This window comes from Ambystoma mexicanum, chromosome 4p (genome assembly GCF_040938575.1).
Source record: "Ambystoma mexicanum isolate Mex_15411 chromosome 4p, UKY_AmexF1_1, whole genome shotgun sequence".
In the NCBI taxonomy this organism is placed as follows: domain Eukaryota; kingdom Metazoa; phylum Chordata; class Amphibia; order Caudata; family Ambystomatidae; genus Ambystoma; species Ambystoma mexicanum.
The window spans coordinates 1,157,569,179-1,157,593,616 of NC_090927.1; the positions used below are offsets into that span (position 1 = coordinate 1,157,569,179).

Sequence of the window (24,438 nt, forward strand, 5' to 3'; positions counted from 1 at the left end):
TGGGGCTGGATTGTTGGTGGTGTGGGTGGGAATGGCCCGTCTGGGCAGATCACCTCCAACTGTCCTGGAGTTGCGGCTGGGCTATATTACAGCTTTTCCCTTCGGGGACGTATTGGCACACTGCCGAGACTCCTTGGTGGGGAGAAGCTGTAACGCAGGGCAGCCAGGGCTCCAGCAAAGTCGGTGGTAATATCCCTGGCCTTGGGCGCCCTTCTCCCATGTGGGTTTTTGCGGGGGGTTCTGGGTAATAAATTCTGGGCCGATTTGCATAAGTCAGACCTCTGTGGATTCCCACGGTGTCCTCTTTTGGGAAATTCATGGCGTTCCCTGTTTCCCTTGCTGGCTTCCACACCCTAGGCCCAAATCTTTAGGTTGCCCACATGAACAAAATGGTCAGTGGGGAAAGGCTTGGGGTTACCAGTGGGTTACCCTTTTCCTTTTGGGCCCCCGGCAGGTGCACCCACACATGTGAGGTACCGTTTTCATCGGGACACGTGTGGGGACGCGGGAAGGTAGGACATGTGTTGTTGGCGGTGTGTTTCGGTGGGTGGCCAGAGCAAAATGTCTGAGAATTGTCTTAATTTCCAGCCAATTTCAGAGACATTTCCCTGTGTCCACTCACCAAAACAAGTCGCCAACAACAAATGTTATACCTTCTCGCGTTCCCACAGGTGTCCCGACGAAAAATGGTACCTCATGTGTGGGTGCAAAGGGAAAAGGCTAACCCACTAACCACAAAAGGGTTTGGGAAGATAACCTACAGATTTGGGCATAGGATGTCCAAGCCACCAAGGAAAACTGGGAACCCCATGCATTTCTGAAAAGAGGGCACCAGTAGGAATGCACAGAGGTCCAACTTGCGCGAAGCGGACCAAAATGTTTTACCCAGAACCCCTGACAAAGTGAAAAATGTGGGTTTTTTCGGCACATTTCGGACTTTGCCGGGGCTTCTGGGTAATACATTCTGGGCCGATTTGCACAAATGATACCTCTGCAAATTCCCACGGGTGTCCTCTTTTCGAAAATGCATGGGGTTCCCCGTTTTCCTTGGTGGCTTGGACACCTAAGGCCCATATTTGTATGTTGTGCTTGTCTGGAGAAAGTGTGAAATTCAGGTGTCAAAACAGACTTGGAGCTACCTGTGTTTTAGGGTTTCCCCTTGGCACCCAGGTAGGTGCACCCACACATGTGAGGTACCGTTTTCATCGGGACAGCTGTTGGAATGCGGGACGGTAGCCAATGTGTTGTTGGCGTCGTGTTTCGATGGGTGAGCTGAGTGAAATGTGCAGAAAATGCGTTTTTTTCCCCATATTTCTGACTTTGCGGGGGTGTCTGGGTAATAAATACTGGGCCGATTTGCGCAAATCATACCTGTGCGGATTCCCACGGGTGTCCTCTTTTCGGAAATGCATGTGGTTCCCTGTTTTCCTTTGTGGCTTGGACACCCGAGGCCCATATCTGTATGATGTGAGAGTGTGAAATTCAGGTGTGAAAAAAGACTTGGAGTTACTTGTGTTTTAGGGTTTCCCCTTGGCGCCCAGGTAGGTGCACCCACACATGTGGGGTAGCGTTTTCATCAGGAAACCTGTGGGAACACGGAAACATTTGTTGTGTTTGCGTGGTTTTCATAACGTTTTGACCCATTTGCTGGTGCCCTTTGTCACACAACCCTTTAATTTCTCAAATGTGACCTACATTTAGTCGCTGCTTTAGGCAGCGTACACTTTTGTAACCTGCACAAGTCACCTACCCTTGAAAAGGTTTGCCTATGCTCTTTCAAAAGATTTATGCTTGCCGTTCCTCACCACATTGGTTTTCCCGATTTACACATGCTAAGTGCGTCTGTTCAGGCCGTGAGCATAAAACTCCTGTGTAACACGGCTGAGTTTGGCTTGTGGTATTGCTTGTTTTGTAAAACACTACAAAAAATGTGTGATTTCCTAACTGCAAGAGTCGGGGGAATGTAGCGGGGCATTGCTTTTCTCGAAATTCATAGAAGCCATTGCTGTACCAAGCCAACCATGTCCAACATATACCTTTTTTTCTGTCATTTTCCCGCTTTTCCCTCAATCTATGGCATTTTACCCTAACTAGTTGTTGCCTGACCTACGCAAATCACCCCTTCCTAAACTTGGAATTTTGTCTACTTTTCAGAAATATATGCCTTTCTGCCCTCCAATTCGGCTTTCCTACCCTTTTCTTCCATTTCGTCCATGCATGTCCAATTGGCAAAAATGGCCAAAATCGCCTACCTTTCACAAAATAGTTGATAACCACATCAAAATATTTTTTTTTTTCGTTTCCACTCAACCTGTTCTTGAAATCCAGGAAATTGGGGAATTCAGCACAGCAAACCATTTGTTCCTAGCTATTACAAGGAAAAAAAAACACAGGCTTCTTTGTACATCATTTTATTGGCATTTTTTGAAAAAAACCAAAATTCTCGCCCTTTTGCTTATTTTCTCCCACCCCCCCACCCCCATAGCAACCTATGTTATAACCGCCTAAATGTGGGGAAAAAAGGAGCCACATTTGGCCGAGATATCTCATGTAACAAAAAAGTTGCAAGGCATTGAATGGCCACATACCGAAATCACCAAAAAAGCCCTTGGCACTGGGGGGGTGGGGGGGAGAAGTACCCATGGCAGTTAAAGGGTTAATGAAGTGAAGTCCAAACTATTCCCACTTACCGTTGCCACACGGTCCCCGACAGACCTGTTGGGTTTCCGTTGGGTCCCTCAAGAATTAAAATACTTAGGCATATTGGTTTCCCGCACATGCCGCTCTTTACTGCTCGACAATCATGATGCATACATAGACACACTAGCAACTAAGTTGCAATTATGGGCAAAATGTCCTATGATGTATGGCAGGCTCTCATTGCTAACGATGATTGTGGTCTCCAAATTGCTATATTACTTCTGCAATATTCCAGTGTGGCCAGGTTGCCCATTTTTTAATAAACTTCGATTGTTACAGATCTAATATATATGGGGTATGGCAACACCACAAATGAAATGGGAAAGAAGGACTGAACCGTTCGAACAAGGTGGATTAGCTGCACCAGACTTTGAGCTTTATTATCTGGTATTACAAGTGCAATTTGCAGGCCATTGGTATTTTACTGATGATACACCAATACATTAGGCTTTAGAAGCATACAGCGCCTCACCCTCAAACTTAAAATCAATCATTCTGGCTGAACAGCATGGAGATTTGTGCTTGTTCGACCCAGTCCGTGCAACAGTGAATGCATGGGCAAGATTACTTAGGAGAATGGGTGTATTATTTCCATACTGCGGACTTGTTCCATTATGGAACTGCCCAGGATTTCCCCTGATATATGATAAGGACAATGTGGGATGCCAAGGGATAGATGACCCTACGAGACATGTTTCCGGGTGGGATATTTGATACACATGAGGAATTCATGGCTAAGCTGGACAATAACCCCATCGGATTGCTCCAATATTTCAGAATGAGGTTGGCAATCCGGCGCAGGTGGCCCTCGTTCCCTCAGGAACCTGGCACTTGCGAACCAATGGAAATGCTAGTACGAAGCGAAGGCTCGGGGAGGCTCGTGTCCCGATTATATAAAACATGCCAAGTTAGGCAAGGTTCTGCAAATGTATACAAGGGTAAACGGGGAAAAAGGTTTGGGTACTACTATACAAGATGAGCAATGGCTACGCTAGTGTCGAATGACAAAAGAAATCTCCCTAAACATAAAATTCAGGCTAATACAGTTTAAAGTGTTAAATCAACTACATTACCGCCCCCGAAAATTTGCACCAAATGTCAGTCAACAGCGTATGAAATGCAGAGCAGCAATTGTAGACTCCCTTCATATGTAATGGCAATGCCCGCGGATTGCCCAATTCTGTACCACCCACGCTTTCACCCCCAATATTTGCTTGGAGACATTGGCAAAGTATCAAGACGAATCCGTAGACTTTTTAATTCATGTTGTCTAGTTGCCAAAAAATGTATTCTGAAGTATTGGAAATCTGACTTGATCCCCAGTACTGCTGGATGGCTTAAAGACTTGACCTATGACAATGAGAGTGAGGAGTGTTATGCTTCAAGGATTGTGCCTAGCTGTAGGCCAAAGGACATATCTGGACCATTTTGAAGTTATTTGCTGAGAACGAATGGAACACAGTAACATACATGACATTACATTCTAATTTATATAATGGTACTCAGCTCCTGACAGACTACAGAACATTATCATTCAATGTAATACTGTACTATACTCATCAGTGTGCAATGTGTTGAAGGTAATATGTCTGCCAATATGTTAAATAAAGTGTTTTTAAAAAAAGGGGGGGTTCAGGAATGCTCCAAGTGATCGCATGCATAGCGTACTACTCATGGCCAATTCGCTTTTGCTGATATGTTTTTTCCACAAGCCATTAATGCTAATTGACATGTCCAAATAGTAAAAGCAATGATTAGATTTAATTTCTTGGCCTTGCATGTTCAATTTATTGGTTTTCTTCTAAGGCAGAAAATTGGTTTAATTTTTTTTACATTCATCACTAAACCATGTATGCTACATAAATGCTGGAATAAACAGAAGAGTTTGCAGATTCTGCTTATGGTTTTTGAAATTAATATGGTATTTTTCTCAGAAAGCAATACTCCAATTGGATAGCCATTCAATTTTGGGGCATCTGCCTCCACGCTTCATATCTCTTTTGCCATGCCATCTATATACATGGAAAGAACAAATGTGGGGACAAGCCACATCACTGGCAAACTACAGATCTGTCCAGGAAGTACAAAGTGGCTCCTCCTGTCTGCCCACTTCTGACTACAGCAAAACTGCTTGTATGCAGTCTCAATCGCCTCATTACGTGCCCATGGACATTTATAGATAATCCAAAAAGTGGGAGGGAGACCGAGGGGAAGCCAGCGAGCTTCCACAGATTCCTAGATACATGAGAAAAGTGCTACCTGGAGAGGTAGTACCTATGTGGCCAATTGTAACTCCGCTGCTCTAGATATCGGTGATCCAGAGAATGTGGAATCAATAGAGTGCAAGGCCAAGAGCTTCCTCAAGCCGTACAAGTGAAGAGACCCTTTGCATGAAGGACCTATAATATTGCCTGGTTGAAAAAGACCCTGAATGTCGAGGTGGGGAGAAATACCCATTAATGCCAAGAAAATAAATGTCTTGGAGAGAGCCAACTTGAATGGTGGGAAAAAAGTCTGGAGAGTACTCATGTGTAGGCAGAAAACCAAGGGCTTGGAGAGACCTAGAAAGCTACATGGCGAAGATGAAACCTGAGGCAAAAAATCTATGAAGGCTGAAGTTTGAGACCTGGGAGAGGTATTGCGTAGCATTATGTAATCAAGATTCCAACGCAGAGTCAGGACTGATTACCCGTTGAAGAGCATTCCCTAGAAAACTTCTATTTTGTTGAGTTAGATCAGGCTGGACATTTAGGAATAGGTTGCACACGCTTGTTCTTGGTTAACCGGTGGTACATTTGTATTACAGCTTAGGACGGTGCGCTGGACATTCTTTTGTAGTATAGGGTGCCCCTGGAGGAACAAGGACTCATACGTTTAGGTTAACAACTTTGTTTGGACTCGGATTTTGGGAGGGGAGGAACACCAGGAGCAAACCACATTTTGTGTTGCCCCACCCTGGCAGTTTCCTTTTGAAACAACCTCTTTAGTTATAGATATTTTCCTAGTATCTGTAGGCATTGGTCCAACCACTTTCTTAACCAAGTGTTGCATTTTTTTTTTAAGACATCAACTGTTGTCATGTATGTCTCTGCTCTGCTTTACTACACCGTGCATCCTTCATCTGTGTCACTGTCCCCAATTACCTTACAGCACAGAACCACGGCAGTCATCACAGTTGCACTCTCCAAACTAGACTATACTAGCAGCATCTACCTGGGGCTCCCAGATTAATTGCTGAACAGACTAAAATGAGCCAAAGATGTGTTAGTCATACTCTTTGTGAGACTCTAAAGATACAAAAATCACCCAAGCCTTCCAAGCGCTCTACTGGATGCCGCTGAAACGTAGGATACAATTCAAAACTGTATGCATCACCTAGTTCTCCTAAGGCAGGGGCCCGAAATACACCTCAAAAACATTCATTCAAGTAAGTCAGAGCATTCAAATCCAGTAAGGCTGCCTTAGTGATAGTGCCAGGGTTCAATTGGAAGCACTGCACAGGTGTATTCTTCTTATCTGCTCAAGCAAGCTATGGAACTCTATCCCCAAATAGCTGCACACAGAGGAAAACCACCTAGCCTTCAAACAATCCCATTTAATCTGGCTATTCAACTGACTAAACTGGCACCCGTAAAAACTGCATTGACAATAGACAAACTCCGAACCAATTTACATCCTGATATCGGAAACATCGACCAGCTTTAATCAAGACAACACATTGACATCCAACCACTAAGGTCTAAATCATGAATAAATACCCCATCCCTGGACCCACAGACAGCCAAAGAAGACGAAAATAATAATAAACCAGGACAAATTAGACAAGACCTGTTCCCTTACTTACACCAACAAGCCACACTCTCAAGCCCAAAGTCTCAGCCAAGGAATTCAGGAGATTGGGGGTAGGATAACTACCCAAATGAGTCCAATCAAACGGAAGCATAAAAATAATAACTATCTGTATGGCCAACAGCTCAACAAAAACAGATACGTCTGTTTAAAAACAAACTGGATCCAAGAAAAGTGAATGCCTGCCTAGAACGGTAGCCCTTGCTAAATCCCCTCTCCTATCTGTGAAGGCATCATGAAGCAAGACACAGACAACAGATTAAAGTTCAAAATAAAATAGTTTATCAAATCAAATGTCAAGATGGTTAAAGGCCTAACTAAATTCTCTACCTGAACAAAACTAAGGAAAGTTTGAGTCAAAGAGTTCAACTTAAAATTCTGTCTGTGTCCAAATCATATCCTTGCCCTCACAACTAAAGCTAAACAATGTCTAGGGATGTCAAGAACTAAAGAAATAGTGATCAACACAAAGTTCTGTGCTTCTTCCAGCTCTAGCTTCTTCTTCAGCTCCCCTTCCCCAAGTTCAAAACAGTTTCACAAAGTCTCACGATTACCTTCCTCCAGTTCAAGGCAATATAGTTCCACACAATCCTCAGGGTTCCCTTCCCCAAGATCCAAGCAATACAATTCAAAATAAACCGGTCTTGAGGCTCTATCATCAAGATAGCATTTGCAGCTCGTCATGTCTCAGGGTTCCCTTCCCCAGGACCTTAATGCAACAACTAAAGTTCAAAACAACTTTTTGGTTAACCTGACTCTCCTTCTGAATGGCATTACCAGTTTGCTTACAGTGCTTCTCCTTAGTTGTATTTTACAATGTCTTTGGTTTTCACAATTTAGGGCTCACTGGTCTAGGCATAGTTGTCAGACCACACGGTCCACCCACCACAGATCGCGCAACCAGGATCCCTTGCTCACCAGCATTCACTTAGTTTCTCTTTGTCGGCCTACTTGTGGTATTGGCGGTTCTACAACTTTCTTGTGTTCTCCTGGTGCGCCTCTTGGCCTTGCCATAATATGTCATACATCTCTTGCTAGACTTTGGCCTTGTCGCATTGTAGCCATTCATAAAAGTTCACTTCATGGTGGTCTGATCCATGCCCGACTTTCTGTTACACTTTGACACTTACGCTCTTTTTCCGTAGGCTACTTTCACCTGGGTACTTTCCTGTTTTAGCTTTCATCGGTTACTTGCTTTTCCCATAAAGTTTTATTTTGATTTAGTGTTCCGAATGCTGAATTTTCAAGGTTTCGTTTAGTTTGATAATTATTATGCCTAATCCTGATTAGTTGGTAATTTTCATTCAGTTCGGTACGCAATAGGTATAAATTAACTTAGTTTCAAGTTTGTATTCGATTCAGTATTCAATATGCATGCATAGGTCAGCTTTATTTCAAGTTTGTATTCAGTTCGGTATAACTTTACCTCCATGCGGTCTGCTAGAATCGATCTGGCTTGGAGGATCTTCCTCTGACACCCGTCGGTTCTTAGCATTCCTTTCCGGTGTCTCCCGCTGCTTTCTGCTTCCTCTCGAGCCCCGCTCACATGCCGGGTGATGTCTTCTGCACACCGGCAATTCCAGTGTTCCTGCATAGACGCGGACAGCGTTCTCTTTCTTCTTACTAGCTCCATCTGCTCACTTTCTAATCCGGAGGCTCCCACACTGGTGGCAACTGCACAGCCCACTTGGGCTCTACAAGCTCTATGGTCTTGGCCGGCGTCCTGGCTCCTTCAGAGGTCCCACCACGGCTGCCCCTTCATGACACAGGTTTGCAACTGGTGTCCCTGTTGCTCTGGTCTCACTTTATACACCTGCAACCACTTGACAGATTGGTTAATTCCCAATTGGATCCGCCCGTATGTGATTAAAGGGACATGCCTGACCTTGGAAGTACTCTGCAGGCCTCTTCTTCGTCCCAGTACTAGAGTGGTAAAAGGAAGGTTTTGTGTTCATTACTCTTAGTCATTTCTTCCTTATCCCAGTACTATCAAAGGTTGAATATGGGGAAATGAGGGGAAAGGTCCCACAATAGCCCATAAAGGCCGGAGGAGGGCTAGGTTGGTCTTCCATAGGGAAAGGGGGATAACCATATCCCGCCTGAGGGAATCCCATTCCCAATCCTCAAAGACCCTTCACCCAAGTGATCCTCCCTCACTTCTCCAGCCCCAGGGTCAGGATCCAAAATGCAATGGCCTATCGCTAGCCATCTGAGAAGGTGATCCAGGGGGAGTAGCAGTGAGAATACCCTCAGGTTTCTCACATATCCCACTAACACGCACACATCTGCTTCTCCTACCACCTTACACTACTCTCACAGCTAACCTTCACTAATGGTAGCGATCCACCTACAAAATACCATACTAAGAGAAATGTTACTGCTCACATCTCTAGTTCTATTGCACACACCCAGGCCAGTAGCTAACTTGGTCCTGCAGCGCTAACATCTATTTGATGATCTTGGATTTCCCCATCCAGATGAAACACAGACCCAAGTGTCAATGCCACAAACCACTAACCATCACACTGGCACCCTGGTCTCTGGTACTTCCAGCATATACCTAACACCACCACAAAATATGCATCTACCTTCTCTATCCCACTAATAACCTACCACACAGCCTCATTTCTTGCAGGACCACACAGACATCAAGGTGCCAGAGGTACACTTTATGAAGCCACTTTACATTAAACAAATTGAAAGAGCATACTGTTCACAATTAATTCAGGTGAAGTATCCATTTCAGTGAATTAGTGCCACCATAAAGCTTCTTTCCTGGCATCTATGTTATGAGACTTCAAACAAACTTGATGGTATTTAAACATGCACTATTGTCAAATAAACCAATCATTGGCATGAATAGCATTCCTATGTATGCATTCATTTTTCCATCCACAAGGCACTGACAATAACAATCTTCAAGCAAAATTGAAGCCTATTAGTGACGAATTTGATATTTTCACATTGCCATGTTTCGTTACTATGGAGCATTTTAAAACTGCATAGGATTATTTTGTTTATACAATGTCAGCTGTAAGGGATCAAGAGTAAGACTCAGACACAGTAACCTTTTCAGTATGGAACAGGACTCATTTATCAAAATAATAATAGGGTTGGGGGAAATCCTATCTATCCCTAATCCTACAAGGGGTTTCCCAGCCTCAACAAAACGAAGGATCGTCTGTGTCAGGATGTTAAACAAAAGGGTGTCCTCCATCTTGTGTCCAAAAACCCTAAACTGATCCTTACACTCTAACTCCATACAATGTGTACATAGGGATTACTGTAGACTGTACACTTAGAGCCTAGTTTCAGAATTCCCAAATACAAAGTCTTAAATTGCAGAAAAAAATGAATTAAGTTCCACTAGAGAAAGGGATCCTCCCGTCCTGTATGTTTCCTTCTGGTCTTTCACTGTTTATCCGGTACCTCCGGATATAGATCAACAATATTTCACTGCATAAGTAAGTAGGGGGTTCCCTCCTGCCTTTTGCTTGCCGTCCAATATTTTCCTTTTCTGTTTAAAGCAGGGGGTGGGTGGTAGAGGGGTACCGCTCCCTTGAGTTTCTTCACTTCTTATCTTTGCACAGCTTATAAGGAAAACACTCCTTTCCCTTGATCCATCTATTTCACTTAACACAGTTTAAGACTGTTCAAGGTGGATGAGTCTTGCCTTGCGCTTCCTTTAAATATAAAATTCTCTTAAATGTTCAGTTTCTCACACTTTGTACTTCCATTAGCCTCTTTAGCTACCTGGCGTACTTTCCTGCCAGGCTAAAGGCGACATTCTCATTGATCCTTAAAAGGGGGAAGATTCTTCCCTTTTATATCAGTTTGTCACGGTTCGACAATTTCAGGTTTACTTTCCTTCGGACTCCTGGTTTACTCTCCTGACAGGATGCCAAACTACTGTTTCACAAATTCAAGTTCACTTCTCTTTCCACTGCTGGTTTACTCTCCTGTCAGGGCTTTTCCATTCTCCAATCATACTCCCTTTCATCCACCTAATGCTTTTTCAATATTGGGTCACAGACCCTTTCTCAGCAAAGTTTGCATTTATAATAATTCCTCTTCTGAAATATTGGGTTGCTGATCCTGTCTTAATATTGCTTGCATCCGTATCAGTCTCTTTAATGGTATCACTTTGACTCTCTTGCGTTGTTAGTGCGACGCACCATTCACCATCACGCCCTCTGATGACCCCTTCACTTTCCCTGGGCTAACCAGGCGGCTTTGGTGTTTCTCCAGTCTTTCCTTCTCCTTCCTTTTCGGTCCGCTAACTCGGCATGCGTCCTGTTAGCAGGTTAGCCCTTACTTTGCCTTCTTCTGCTCCATGCAGCTTCAGCTGTTTAAGGCCATCAATCGGTGAGCTTCGCTCAATCTCCTTCACGCTGTTCGTGTCAGCTGCCGCTCAAGTTACCAACAGTGTCTGTGTCTATCTGTGTCTGTGTCTATCTGTGTCTGTGTCTGTCTGTGTCCGTGTCCGTGTCCGTGTCCGTGTCCGTGTCCGTGTCCGTGTCCGTGTCCGTGTCCGTGTCCGTGTCCGTGTCTGTCTGTGTCTGTGTGTGTCTGTGTCTATCTGTGTCTGTCTGTCTGTCCGTGTCTGTCTGTCCGTGTCTGTCTGTCCGTGTCTGTCTGTCCGTGTCTGTCTGTCCGTGTCTGTCTGTCCGTGTCTGTCTGTCCGTGTCTGTCTGTCCGTGTCTCTCTGTCTCTCTCTCTCTCTCTCTCTCTCTCTCTCTCTCTCTCTCTCTCCGTCTCTGTCTCTCTCTCTCTGTCTCTCTCTCTCTCATTTTAAAGTGACAAATAGCTTTAATTCAACACCAATGGCTCAGCAACATTTGTCAACTACAGATTGCCTTTGTTAATCATCACCTGATATGGTTCATCTCTGTAAGCATGCCTTTTTACAATAAACATTGGCAGTACTGGGTTCACACTGGGAAATGCAGATGGGCAATAAAAACAGATTTATTATGCCCCAGAGCAAGCAGTCTCAACTTTGAACACTTCTGTAGTTCATTAACAAGATCTAAAATAAGACCGATCCTAAAGAACATCACAAATTTCACAAAAGGAGCCTTGAATCTTGCACTTTGTAATTCCGAAAAACGGCATGAACAAATAATGGCATGGCCTGTTGACTCAAAGCAAAACCAAAAGAGGTGATGGCTGGAAGGTTTTTCCTAACCTTTGGCATTGCTCTGGGCAACCCTCCAGACCATTGTTCTTTGCCTGCCAAGCCATACAAAAGGGCAGACCATATGCAAATCCGGCTTGGTCCCACCCCAAAAGGGGCAGTCCAGCCCGAACTGCTTGGTCACATCCCTTCTGCACGAGACCACAAGCATCCCCAAACATGCTTCAGCCTTGTTGGGCCTCATGAATAAGGAGTAGCTGGGGTCTCTAGTCCCCAGCAGGCATGGGACCCAGGTCTGGGCATATCCGTCCCACTCGGGGTGACTTGCGCAAAACAATAGTGGTGATGGCTGGAAGGTTAGGAATTCATCCTAACCTCTGCCATTGCTCTGGGAAACCCTACAGACCAATGTTCTTCGCCTGCCCAGCCATGACCTAGCAGTTAGGGCTGGACTGGCCCTTTTGGGGTTGAAACAAGCCTGATTTACATATGGTCTTTCACCGTTTGTAATGGCTTGGCAGGCAAACAACGATGGTCTGAAGGGTTGCCCAGAGCAATGCCAGAGGTAATGATTAATTCAAAACCTTCCAGCCATCACCTCTGTTTTTCTGATGTGTGAAGGACCACTGTCCTGAGTTTGGAGAAGGTTGGAACATGCTGAGGGATTTGTGTAGCTCAGGGTGCAAATTGTACACTTGCCACTGGCTAGTGAAAATGTACTCTTGATGAATAATAATGTGTGCTATGTGTATTTCTATAATTAAGGTGAAAAGTGAATTTTTAAGTCCGACTAGCAGCTTTACTTGAAATGTTTATCCCTGGGGTTGTTTCTATACGAGAGTACTAACCTACTGTGATGAATCCTACAGAGTCTTCAAAAAAACATCACCTAAAGTCTCCTCCCAGATGGCAGGGAAAGGCAGACACTTCCTGATCCTGACCGTGGGGCTGGGGTTAGCCCGAAGGATCACCTGGGAAGAGAAGGGCCCCAGGGGTACAGGAGGACTTCGTGGGATGAGACACAGTATTTGCCTTCTTCAAGGAAGGGAATATTCCTGATGCCAGAATATGTAATGGCTTGCTGTCAGAGAGCTTTTATTTTCTCAAACTGACTGTCAGAATGGGGGTGATAACTTGTCATGCATTAGGAGTAAGAAAAGCCCTTTGACATTAATAGAAATGGAAGCTCCTATGAGTCCCTGAGAAATAAGTGTTGCCAACTTAATTCTTGAGAACCCCAATTCATGTTTAAAATTAAATGCTTTATAGAATCCCTATGGTACTCCTTTGGGGATTATGTACACTAATACATTTGGTGGTGAGAAATTCATGGACAAAGCTGAATTTGACATTGTGGACTTCAAGTCCCATACTTCCCAAAATACTGGAATGAAGAAGAGGCCTGCCAGGCACAAGACTGCAAGTTGCAGACAATTAGGAATAATGGCCCACACTTGAGGGAGACTGGGCGGCATAAAAAGCCCCCCTCACGTGCAGGCCATGGAGTAGAAAGTGGAGAAGAAGGTGGAGCAGAGCAGGTGAAGAAGTTTTCCTACCTCTACGTGGCAGCAGAAGCAGAACTCAGTTGTGAGCCGAGACACCGGGACCACAGAGGCATGTGAAGTAAATGCCAGTCCTGAGAGGGTCTCCTATACTCTAGTTTTCAGCTGCAGAGGTTGCGCAGCTAAAGTTCACCATTTTGCAGTTTTTCCCACCATCATCCCAGCACGGAGGGCAGGCGAGATCTAGATCGCTGCACAGAGAAACCGAAGCAAGGAGGCGGCGAGGCAAACTGACGCGCACGCTAGACCCGGTGAGTTCACTGTTATATTGTGACCCCAGAGCGCTCCGTAAGTGCCGCTGGCCAAGTCTAGGAATCTAAACTTTAGTCCTATGAACTGTAAGAAAGTAACGATAAAGAGAAGAAACCTTTTGAATACTGAACTAATGTAAAGCAGGTTCATTCTTCTGTCATGAACCAAGCTGATTTAAAGAGACGCAGATGGCAGAATAAGAACCTGATTATCATACCAGAGGAGTGCGATTATGACATTGTAGGGCATAACAAGAGCCAGCAACCAGAAAGGACAATATTTGTAGAAGAGATGAACTATCATTGCCAAAGCCAAAAGAGAAATATAACCAAGCAATTAAGAAAGAACCTCAACTGCCCAAGCCAAAATAAGGCAGTTGAGAATCTCAGTGTTAACAAGTGAAAGATCTCGGAGGTATCTCACTCAGGTAACTATCAGAACCATCAATGCACGTCAGTGTGCTCCTTCCACTTTACTACACCCTAGCCTTACGGGTTGCCTTAGCCACTCAGTTACCCACTGCCATAATACTCCCCCTTTGGGTTAATCAGATCAGCCTCCCAATAGTCTGGCCCACCCAAACTCTCACCACCAGGCATTGCCAATTGAGACTGACTCCCATAATGAGCCCTACAGTAACCACCGTAGGCCCACATTACTCTAGCAACCTTATCAACCAATACCTTAATGACCCAGCTGTGTGCCTTGAACACTTCGCCAGAAAACCCACACCCAACCAACCGTGCCCCCTCCTCCTTAGAAACAAGAGACTAGGCACTAGACTCCGCCTACGACACTCCCGCAACAACGCCTCCAAGCAAACTACATACACTCCACCTGGATCACCTTCATCCACCACCACTTGTAATACAACCAAACCAGGGATTAAACTGCCTGTGTTGAAGGGTGCCCTTATCAACGCTAGATCCCTCACAGCACACGCTCTAGCCATTACTGACCTCATTACCACCCCTGACCTCGACTTCCTCGCTATATCGGAAACGTGGTTACATGCTGCATCTGGCCCCTTACTATCATTGGCTTTACCGCCCAACTACAACATCACGCGTTGTGACCGAACTACTACCCATCACAGAGGTGGCGGCGTGGCCTTCATCCACAAGAACTCCCTTGACTTAAGAGTGGCATCCGACTTCAAACTTGAATCAGCCGAGTCGTTGTCAGTCAAACTAGCACTAACGCCTAACCAAACAGCCACCCTCCACCTTATTTATAGGCCCCCAGGTCCGGCACCGACCTTTGTCAGTGAAATATCTACTCTCCTCCTAGACAAAACTAAAAACAATTCACAAACCATCATTCTAGGCGACCTTAACTTAGGTCTTGGTGACACTAAAGATCCTGCGGCGTTAGATCTGGAGAATGTTCTAACTGACCTCGGCCTTACCTTGTACATTCAAGAACCTACCCATATCAAAGGCAGAACCCTTGACTGGCTAGCTGGTTCTAACTGCAATATCAAGGTTCTTGACAACACGCCCTGCTTATGGTCTGACCATCACATCATAACTTTTAATATTGAAGCAACCCCACAATCTCCAACACTGATAGCCCCAGCACTCCCCACTAGAAGTAAAAAGGGTGTAACCAAGGAAAAACTCCTCCCTCTGTTACTCCCTGACCTCAACGCGGCCACTAACACCGGTTTTGATCCTACCTCCCTAGCAGACACTTATAACCAAACTATGCTTACGGCCATAGATTCCATAGCACCTATCAAACTTAGGAAGGCGAAACCACAAGCACATCATAACTCATGGTTCACCCCACAGTTAAGATTGCTCCGCAAAGCTAAACGCTGTGCGGAAAACCGATGGAAAAGCCACCCTTCGGATGAGCATCAAGATGGCTTCCTTCTCGCCTCACTCACATACAAAGACGCCATCATCACTGCTAAAAAAGAATCTCTTAACAATCTCATCCTGCACGCTGACTCAAATACAAAGGAACTCTTCAGAATCCTAAAAGAGTTAGAAACCCCAGTCGCCCTCCCCAGACACTTGCACGAAAGACAGTAAATGGTGTGCTAACATTCAAGCAGCCTTACTAAATAAAATCTCGATGCTACAATCTAAAATTAAGGACAAGCAGAACTGCCTGAAGCTCGACAACCGCTCACTCTCCCCTGCTAGGGCCCCCCTTCCAGATACCGCTAACATCATACCATTTGCCTTCTCTCCGATCACCATTACGAAGGTAGAAAATATCATCTTGAGAATCAAACCATCCAACTGCCAAGGTGACCCTTGTCCAGCCCCTATCATTAAGGACTCTGCACATGATTTGGCCCCTTTCATTACGGCCTTCATCAATTCCTCGTTTCAAACAGGTATTGTCCCGGACAACCTTAAGGACGCCTGGGTGATCCCATTGCTCAAAAAACCATCCCTTGATCCTAGCATGCCTACTAACTTCCGACCAATCACCACGGTACTGTTTTTGCTTAAAATCTTAGACCGCGCAGCATACCTTCAGATTCAAGATTACTTGGAATCTAACAATCTGCTAGGCCTTCGACAAGCTAGATTTCGTCCCAGACATGGGACGGAAACTGCTCTAATAGACCTAAAGACCCAAATCGAGGTATTGAAGGAGAAGGGCAAACTTGCAATGCTACTACTGCTTGACCTCTCCGCCGCATTTGATTTGGTCAACCACCGTATCCTATGTAGGCACCTCCACTCTGCCGCCAACTTCTCGTCATCTGCTGTGGCCTGGATCAAATCCTTCCTGAGCAATAGATCTATGAGGCTCTTTGACCCATCCGCAGCCGCGGACCCCTCCCCGATTCACTGCGGCGTACCCCAGGGATCTGTGTGTCACCTACACTTTACAACATCTTTACGAAACCACTCTTTGATGTGCTTGACTATCTGGGTGTCTCCTACACTAACTATGCGGACGACACCCAGATACTCATCCCCATCACTGGTGATTATCTAGCTGACACCACGGCCCTCAACGACGTCTATCTGGTCATCCAAGCCTGGATGGCCCAACACCAGCTATGCCTGAATGACGACAAGACGGAGCTCCTGATCATGGGCACCGCACAACGCCTGAGCAAACTAGAGCCGTCCTATCACTCATTCACTATAGACGGTAACATCATACGAGTCTCAAAAGATACCAAAACGTTAGGTTTCTACCTCGACGCCACTCTATCATTATCCCGACAAATAAATGCAGTCAGATCTGCTTCGGGTTACACATGCAAACTTATTGCAGCTTGCAGACCGTTTCTCACCACCACTAACAGTGTCACACTAGCTAGAACACTCATTATGGCCAAAATTGATTATTGCAGTGCTCTTTACTTAGGTACCAGCCAAGAGAACCTGAATAAACTTCAAACCTCCCAGAACAATGCCGTACGTGCCGCCCTAAACATCCCCGTAACCACCACTTCTCAGAATCTAGAACCAACTTAAAGTGGCTACCTGTCAAGCAGAGAATTTCAATAAAAACATTGGCCCTCACGCACAAATGCCTGGCTAATAATGCCCCCCCATCTACCTCTGCAGTCGATTGTCTCGTCACTCGCCCTCCCGACCTCTAAGAACTGCCCAGACTCATTGTCTATCAATCCCAAGGTTTAAACTCCAAAAAGCGGGGGGTACTAGCTTCCCTGTCTTAGTCTCCAAACTATGGAACTCCCTCCCCGCTACAATCAGAGCCGAAGTTTCATTCAACACATTCAAGGCTAAAACCAAATCCTGGCTTTTTGACCAGCATTAAGACATGTTCTTGCCTCTCGCTGACTTATCCTTGACCGCCGACATCTGGTACGATTCTTTCCTGGCATATCCACTGTTAAGCCGTAGCTGCACTGTAACTTCTCTATTATTGTAAATAGAAACTCTGTTAATATCTCTTTCAATGTAATTTCTGCTCTTTGTCTGTATATATGCTCTTTTCTCCTGTAACCTGTACAAATTGCGCCCTGATGCCTCCGGGCCGGCTGGTTTGCGCGTTATAAATAAAAAAATACAAATACAAGTATTGTCCATTTGGAAAAGAGGTCTCAAGAGAAAATGGCTTAAACCCACATTGCCAAAGCCAAAGAAGTGAAAGGGAATCCTCATCAGCAATTAGTTAAAGCTAAAGGGGAAAAACAAGAGTGGCAAGAAGGGTGGCTTTATGAAGGAAGAGATTCAGAGGGAGTGTAGAATAACTTGCAGAGGGTGTCGCAGCAACACAGGTGTAATAAACAGCATCAGTGTGGTTCTTGGTACCCTTGAAGAGTTTCTTATATTTGGTGTTGTGAAGCAAAAGACATTGCTAATCTGAGTTTAACCTTTACCACAAACGCACTTACAAGTATTCGTTTATTCTGGCCTGGCAGGGGAGTACACCAGGTCAGAGAACGTGTAGTATTTTGAACTGTTCTGGCAGGAGAGTACACCAGAGCAGAAAGGGTTGTTCTAGTAGGCCTGGCAGGTGAGTGGACCAGATGAAAGCCATTGCAGTACTGTGGTGGGGTTGAAAATCCTGTTGGAGAACCACTGAAGTGTTTTTGTGGATTAATGCAGAATCATCCTGACAAATTAATATTATAGAAGCAAATGTTGTATGAACTGCTGCAGAAGTATTTAAAAATGTCAAACAAGTGGTTTTGTGAACTGGTGCAGAAATATCCTGACAAAAGACTTTTTCTTTAAGCCAAGGAAGTGAAGAAATATTTTATGCTGATGAAAAGAGGTTGTTTCAAGATCTTCGTCAAAAGTCAAAAGAAGAAACTTTGTTGAACACTTGTGAATTGTTGCTTAAATACAAATTGGAACTTTGTATTCTCAAGTTGGAACCAAATGGAACTGAAGAAGAACTTTGTAGTGATACAGGATTTCCTTAACCTTTTTGGCACTGTTGAACAAATGCCTGCTACAGTCTAGGGAAGGGAAATTCACCCAGATTAGAAGGAGAACCAGTTCTTATGTTGTGAATGTAACTGTTATATTTGTTGCTGTTGTGCTGCCATATATTACCTTATGTTGGTGTGTGTGAGGTACAGAAACATTTTGTAAGTGTTTCCTTTAGTTTCTTTTAGGCATGGTAATCCTCATCAGGATAAAGATAGTGAGGCTTGTATCCAACCTTTTGAGTTAATAAAATGGCATATTTTGAAAAACCTTCACAAAGTTTTCTGCCTCACATTTCTCACCCCTCATACTGCCCCTCTTCATACCTTAGCGTTTGTTTCTGGCTTTACTGGCTGTCACAAAGAAAACATTAACGAGAAACCAAAGGCTCCCAAATATGTAACATTTAGACTTTTTTTTGGGAAAGAAAGGCATTCAAGCGTCCTCCAAAGATCAATAAAACAAATGAGTCACCAAGAAGGTAGGCTTTCAATAAATGTGACTTTAAGGGTCACCAGGATCTTTAGTAGTCTAACAGCACTACGATTTTAATATATTAAAATGTGCATAGAAACTGGAAAGATGTGGATGAATTCATAGTGCAAGAAACAAAACTGTTTGAGAACAAAACACTTACCTTCTTTAATGTTCTCTTTTAAGCACAGGAACCTCCTACCACAGTAATATTCCAACACTTAAAAGCCAACTTAAAAAACCCTTGACTAGACTCCTAGTATGGTTTAATAGAATTTAAAAAAGCATTTCAAATATTAAGAAATTCAAATATTATAATGAAATGCAGAAAATTAAATTGACACTAGACATGCCTATAATTCAGTGGACCGTAAGGTTTAAAGACTGATGTACTTATCAGTTCCTTATTGGTCCACTTCTATTCCTCTGGGCAATAATGAAATGCAATGGGTGTGAACAAATGTTGACAAATATTACCCACTCACCAATCTGCTTTTCATGTTCTACTCTCCGTTCCCTTGCTAGCCGTTGCCGGTCATCAACCTTTAGGATTGGCTGAAGCTCTAGAAAAAAGTTGCAAAAAAGCAAAGTTCATATTAAAAAGAAAGAAATAAACACCCAAGAAAGTAACTTCTTTGCTGTACAGAGAAAGAAACGCGGCTGTCAGGAATAATGAGTGCTTGGTCTGCCACTAATCTTTAATTTGGTAGTCATTCTAAAGGATTTAAATGGGAAGAGCATTGAAAAAAATGTTACAGATTTTTAAAACACCACACATTAATCCAACACGGGGCTCATTGGTTAAAACAAGGTCACATTTATAAGAAAAACGTAATTAAATAAAGCAATTGTTTTTTCTTTTTCATTAGCAATTGTGAACTGGGCTATCGATGAAAACGCGCTACAATTTTGGGGAGAACCAAACATTGTGCTATACATTCTTGAGCATGGCAGGATGATTTATTAGTCTGTACAGGAGAACGTGGACAAAGACGCAGTTAGCGATCAGTCTTACCTGGCTATAAATACTAGTACATCCAGCCTCTGTTCCACCATACTTGTGCAAACATTTAAAAACAAGAGAATTTAAATAAAAGAGTGAGGGGAGGCAGGAGTTTTTATATGCCCAAACTAAGCAACTTCTTTCATGAGGACTTGGCCAAAGAAAAGTTGTGATCTGGAGAGAACGTTTGTTCCAGAAAACATGGGAATGAGCCCATGTGACCAGATCACTAAAAACACATGCTGGAAAGCTAAAGAAGCAGTATTGGTCCTTTCAGTGGGATCTTGAATGCACAAAAGAGGAATCAATGCCTTTATGTAATCTAATATTCTATACAAGGCACTGTGGCGAACCAGAAGGAGTCAGACTAAGTTGTGACATTTTCAAGGGTGTTTATTTAAATTAAAAGAAAACACCCCATCTAGCCCTGCCACTATGAGGGGAATCCCATGCCTAATGAGCTGAAAGTAAGGGTGATTGTCAAAGTCCAAAAGAAATAGTCCTTCGTCCAAATCAAATTAGGTAAGTGACCCTACAATTTAGGAAATCAAACGCAAAGGGGTCTGGAGCAAGAGTCTTGGTTCTTGTACTCTGCTTGGCGCCATACTGGGATCCCTTTTCCAAGAAGGATTGCTTTTTAAAGTTAACCAGTTTAGCACCAGTCCCCAGCCTCTCTGTAGGTTCTGTATGTCAAATTGTAAGTCTTTAAATGTATTCCATATGGTTCCCTCTATCCAGGACGAAACAGTTTTCTTAAAGTAACTCCACCATTCTGCTTGTTATGTCTCGTGCTCCCTGGGCCCCCAAAGTCCTTCTGACAGGTTGCTTTAGCGGGCCTCAGTGTGACATCTGCCATTTTGGATTTTGCTGGCTCTTGTAATCCTTGTGGCTTTCCCAGCCTTGAATATTAATGTCTCGGTTTTTCAGAGCTCCCCAAAGCCCTCTGGCCCACTGCTAGGCTTGCTGGCCTCAGTAGGGTGTCTGCCAGTTCGGGTTTTCTCAGCGCCCATAACCCATGTAGCTTTCCTGGCCTCTGATACCTCTGTTCGAACCCCTCAGTGGCATTACCTCTTCAGGAACGTTTGCTTCCATTCCACTGCCCGGCAGCTATTGCACTTCTTAAGCGAAGATCGGGGTGCCAATCCCTCCAATGCTTTCTGTACTTGGCATCAGTTAACGGGGCCCAGGCCCACCAGGGCTTACGTGTGGTTGCGCTTCCAGTTGAAACTGTTGCTTTACCGTCTGTCTCCCTCTCGATCTTGGCTTCTTGGTCGGTTAGGACGCCAGACTTCTGGCATCCGGCTAGCGATTTGCTCGCTCTCCATGCTACCGTCGGCTCTGTGCTGCAGCTTGGCTCTGCCCCTGGAAGATGTCCCCCCCCGTCAGAGGCTCGCCTCTGCAGAGGATTCTCTCTCCCGCTTTCAGGTTCCTCGTGGACTTATGCACGAGATCACAAACAAAAGGGGTGCGTCTTTCCTCTTTGACTGTGGAGTTCAGGCGGGATCCAGCATTACCTGAAGCCAAAGAGATTGAAGACATTTCACTATTTAGAGAATCCAAACCCCAAGTAACAGTCTTTTCGATTCCCATGTAGGCGGATAATGTTATCTGGACAGGGTGTTCCTTGCAGAAAGGGGAGCAATTGTCCCCAACAGGGGAGTGACTCACAGTGAGGACTCACTTGCTCAGACTCCTAGGAAGGGTCTTTCTGAGTGGGCTCACCTCCCTAACCTCAAAGGGGGTGGCTCCCCTCTTGGGAGAAGGGATTAATAGACAAGATTCTTCACAGCACCCAGACAATGACAGTCCTGGAAACCTATTTGCCAAAAGACGGTCCACTGTAGTTTAGAGAGAGGCTAGACAGAATTGTCTTTTGTGTAAAGAAAAGTAATAGAAGAGCAGATTAGTTCCCTTCTTTAATATTCTTTTAGATTAGTTGGTCCTTCCCCAGATTCCTCAGCGTTTGAAATAACTTTCCAGACGGAAGTCTACTTTGAAAACATTTGGAAACCTTTCAACCACCAGTAGATACACTGTAGTTCCAAGTTTGTCGTTTTCACTTAGGACTCCTGATGTGGAATCATGGTAGGGTAAATGTATACCTGTATACTGCTATTTGTAAGTGGAAGGTCTTGTTATTAAAAATAAAAACATCATTTAATTTATACTTTTTACCGCTGGTTATCTCTATTTCTACTGAGAAAGTACAGTGATTTGTTAAGTGATAAAGCCAACATAGCGTTAATGAACTGTAGGAATGTTAACAAAATGTGTTGACTAGAAAAGAAAAAAATTAACTTGTGGTAAATCTGGTTCATTCTCTGCTGGTAATTGTAATTTCTGAAAAATTAAGAAGCGCTTCCTGGATTATTAATTTACAAAAGTGTTAGTAATGGCATTCACCAACAGAACACTTTAGAAATATTTGAATCACAGGAATTCAAGTCACACTATTTTACTATTCCTATCTGCTCATTTTGAATCTATAGTAAAATAAGTTTTCAAATTGATTTTGTTTAGCAACAATGTAAGGATAATATTAGGAATTATTTATGGTGTTTTGCTTGGTGCTAGCTTACTCTTGTGTGAAGATTGAGTAATTCAAGTATTCTGAAGTAAGCCACGAACTTGAGCAAAAGGTTATTCAGAGGGCTTATTCCCCAGAACTTTCTTTGACAACACTGGGCCCTAGAACAAGGGATCTCCAAACTAAATATGGCTACTCCCTGATCTCTGGTGCCCCTTTTAGAGAGGATCATTGATAGCCAGGTGTGAGCTGATCAGACACCAAGAGCCACTCAACAGACTAGGTAGAGCCCTGGGTAGGCGCCCCCTTCCTCATGGGGTGTTGCAGCCCTATCACAAAAGGGAAGACTTGGGTGCCTTTTTATAAACTTTGAAAGGTTAGCTACCCAATTTTAGTGGGATGATACCCTCAAAACAGGTTATTTGGCCCCTATGCTAAGGGGATGGGAGGGATTACAGTTGGCCTATCACATCATCAATGCCACTGGAATTACCCTTTTAACAAGATCAAAAAGTCCTGCTTGATTAAAGTAGGGCAGGCAGAATCGTTTTTTCAAGAAAAGCTGAGAACCATTCAATTTCTCCCCAGTGAAAAACCTATGCAATTGGCTAAAATAATTCAAATCTTAATTAGCCAATGGTTGGGGAAAAAAGAGTCTACTGGAGGTCTTGGAAACCTTAACACCAGAGCAGTTAACCAACTTCATACCTACGCCTCTCAAACGGGGTGTCTAACAAAATGATCAGCCTTCTTTGGAGTCAGCCACACAGACTGCCGGGCTCACTATGAGGCTTTCCAATTTCTTTTTAAATGCCAGCTAATAACACCCCCTAACCCCAGCATAGGACGGTTAAGGAACCCTCCCCTCTCCACAAAGAGAAATGTGACCTCCCGTTCTCATGAAAAGGAAGGAAGAGGGACTAAGAAAGACATTAACCAGAACCCTTGCCATACCAAATGGGATAACAGAGGTCTCGACTACCACAGCAATACCGATTTCTCCCATACAGCCTACCTGTTTTTCGTGTGGAGTAAAGGTGCATTTTCCAGAGTCTGCTCCAAAAAAACAGCAGAACCCATGGAAATAGGGTGGCTGGATGCAGAGGAATAAAGGACCTGGGAGGAGAACAAGGAGATAACAGATGAAATCAATGATTTCATGTGTACCACCAGCCCCTTCCAGGCCTGGGAACAGATTTAGGGCCTCATCACAGGTTGAGCGCAGCAGTAAGAATGCGGCTGTAACGCTATTACTGCTGCATTACCACTCCACCCAATTCCGCTTTTGGGCGGAAAGTCAGCAGTTACCTCGAGCTTTGAGCTGGAGTTAAATCGGGCAATTTTCGACGCAATTAGTGCGGTGCAATTAGCGTTGCACTAATTGCACCGAAAATGCTCCATGGAGCACTATGGGACTGTATAAGGGATTTTTTGGGTAATGATTTTTTTGTGCTGCGGGTTTGGTTTATGTCGGGATTTGTGAAAAAAGATTGGTTTCAAGTATGATGACTTGAATAATTTATGTCATGTGCTCCCCAGATATAAGGTAAATATTTTAAAATACCATTGCGAATGGTTGAGAGAAACAAAAGGCAAAATGCTTTATTCTTGGCCTAACAAAGGGTTTTACAATAGGGGTATTTTGGAGAACTTGCATACGTTCCTAGTAGCCAGGTATAATGGTTCAAAATTGGAGAATAGATTGAACATCTTGAAGTTATGGAGGTTCTATGAGAAGGGCGGGAAGGCCTACAAAATTATGACCGTTGAAGGGATGATAAAGGAGAGTGTAGGAATGTTTTCCGCACCACCCCGGAATGGGTGCTATCCTTTGTCGCCCACAGAAGGATACACCAACCCTGAGCTTGACCCTCCATACTCTCCAGTAACCACAAGACGGATAGGAGTGACACCACCGTCGGCTACAATTTATAACACATTCTTTAGTAAAAGTTATTGATGGGTCTCGAATTGAAGATGGAATGAGAAAAGTCTATTCGACGGTAAGACCAGCACCGAAATTGGAGCTGGAGGAACAAGAGTGAGGTAGAACC

General features: G+C 44.1%; 1 protein-coding gene across 11 annotated transcripts in view; it reads right to left on the reverse strand.

Annotated features, from left to right (window-relative positions):
• MAP7 (microtubule associated protein 7) overlaps positions 1 to 24,438 on the reverse strand; it is a 1,989,984-nt gene that overhangs the window by 1,510,420 nt on the left and 455,126 nt on the right. For all 11 annotated transcript variants that reach the window (XM_069606765.1, XM_069606764.1, XM_069606762.1 and 8 more), the window contains one exon: positions 19,340 to 19,417. In XM_069606765.1, the coding sequence (XP_069462866.1) occupies positions 19,340 to 19,417 (78 nt within the window). The remainder of the gene's footprint in view (positions 1 to 19,339; positions 19,418 to 24,438) is intronic.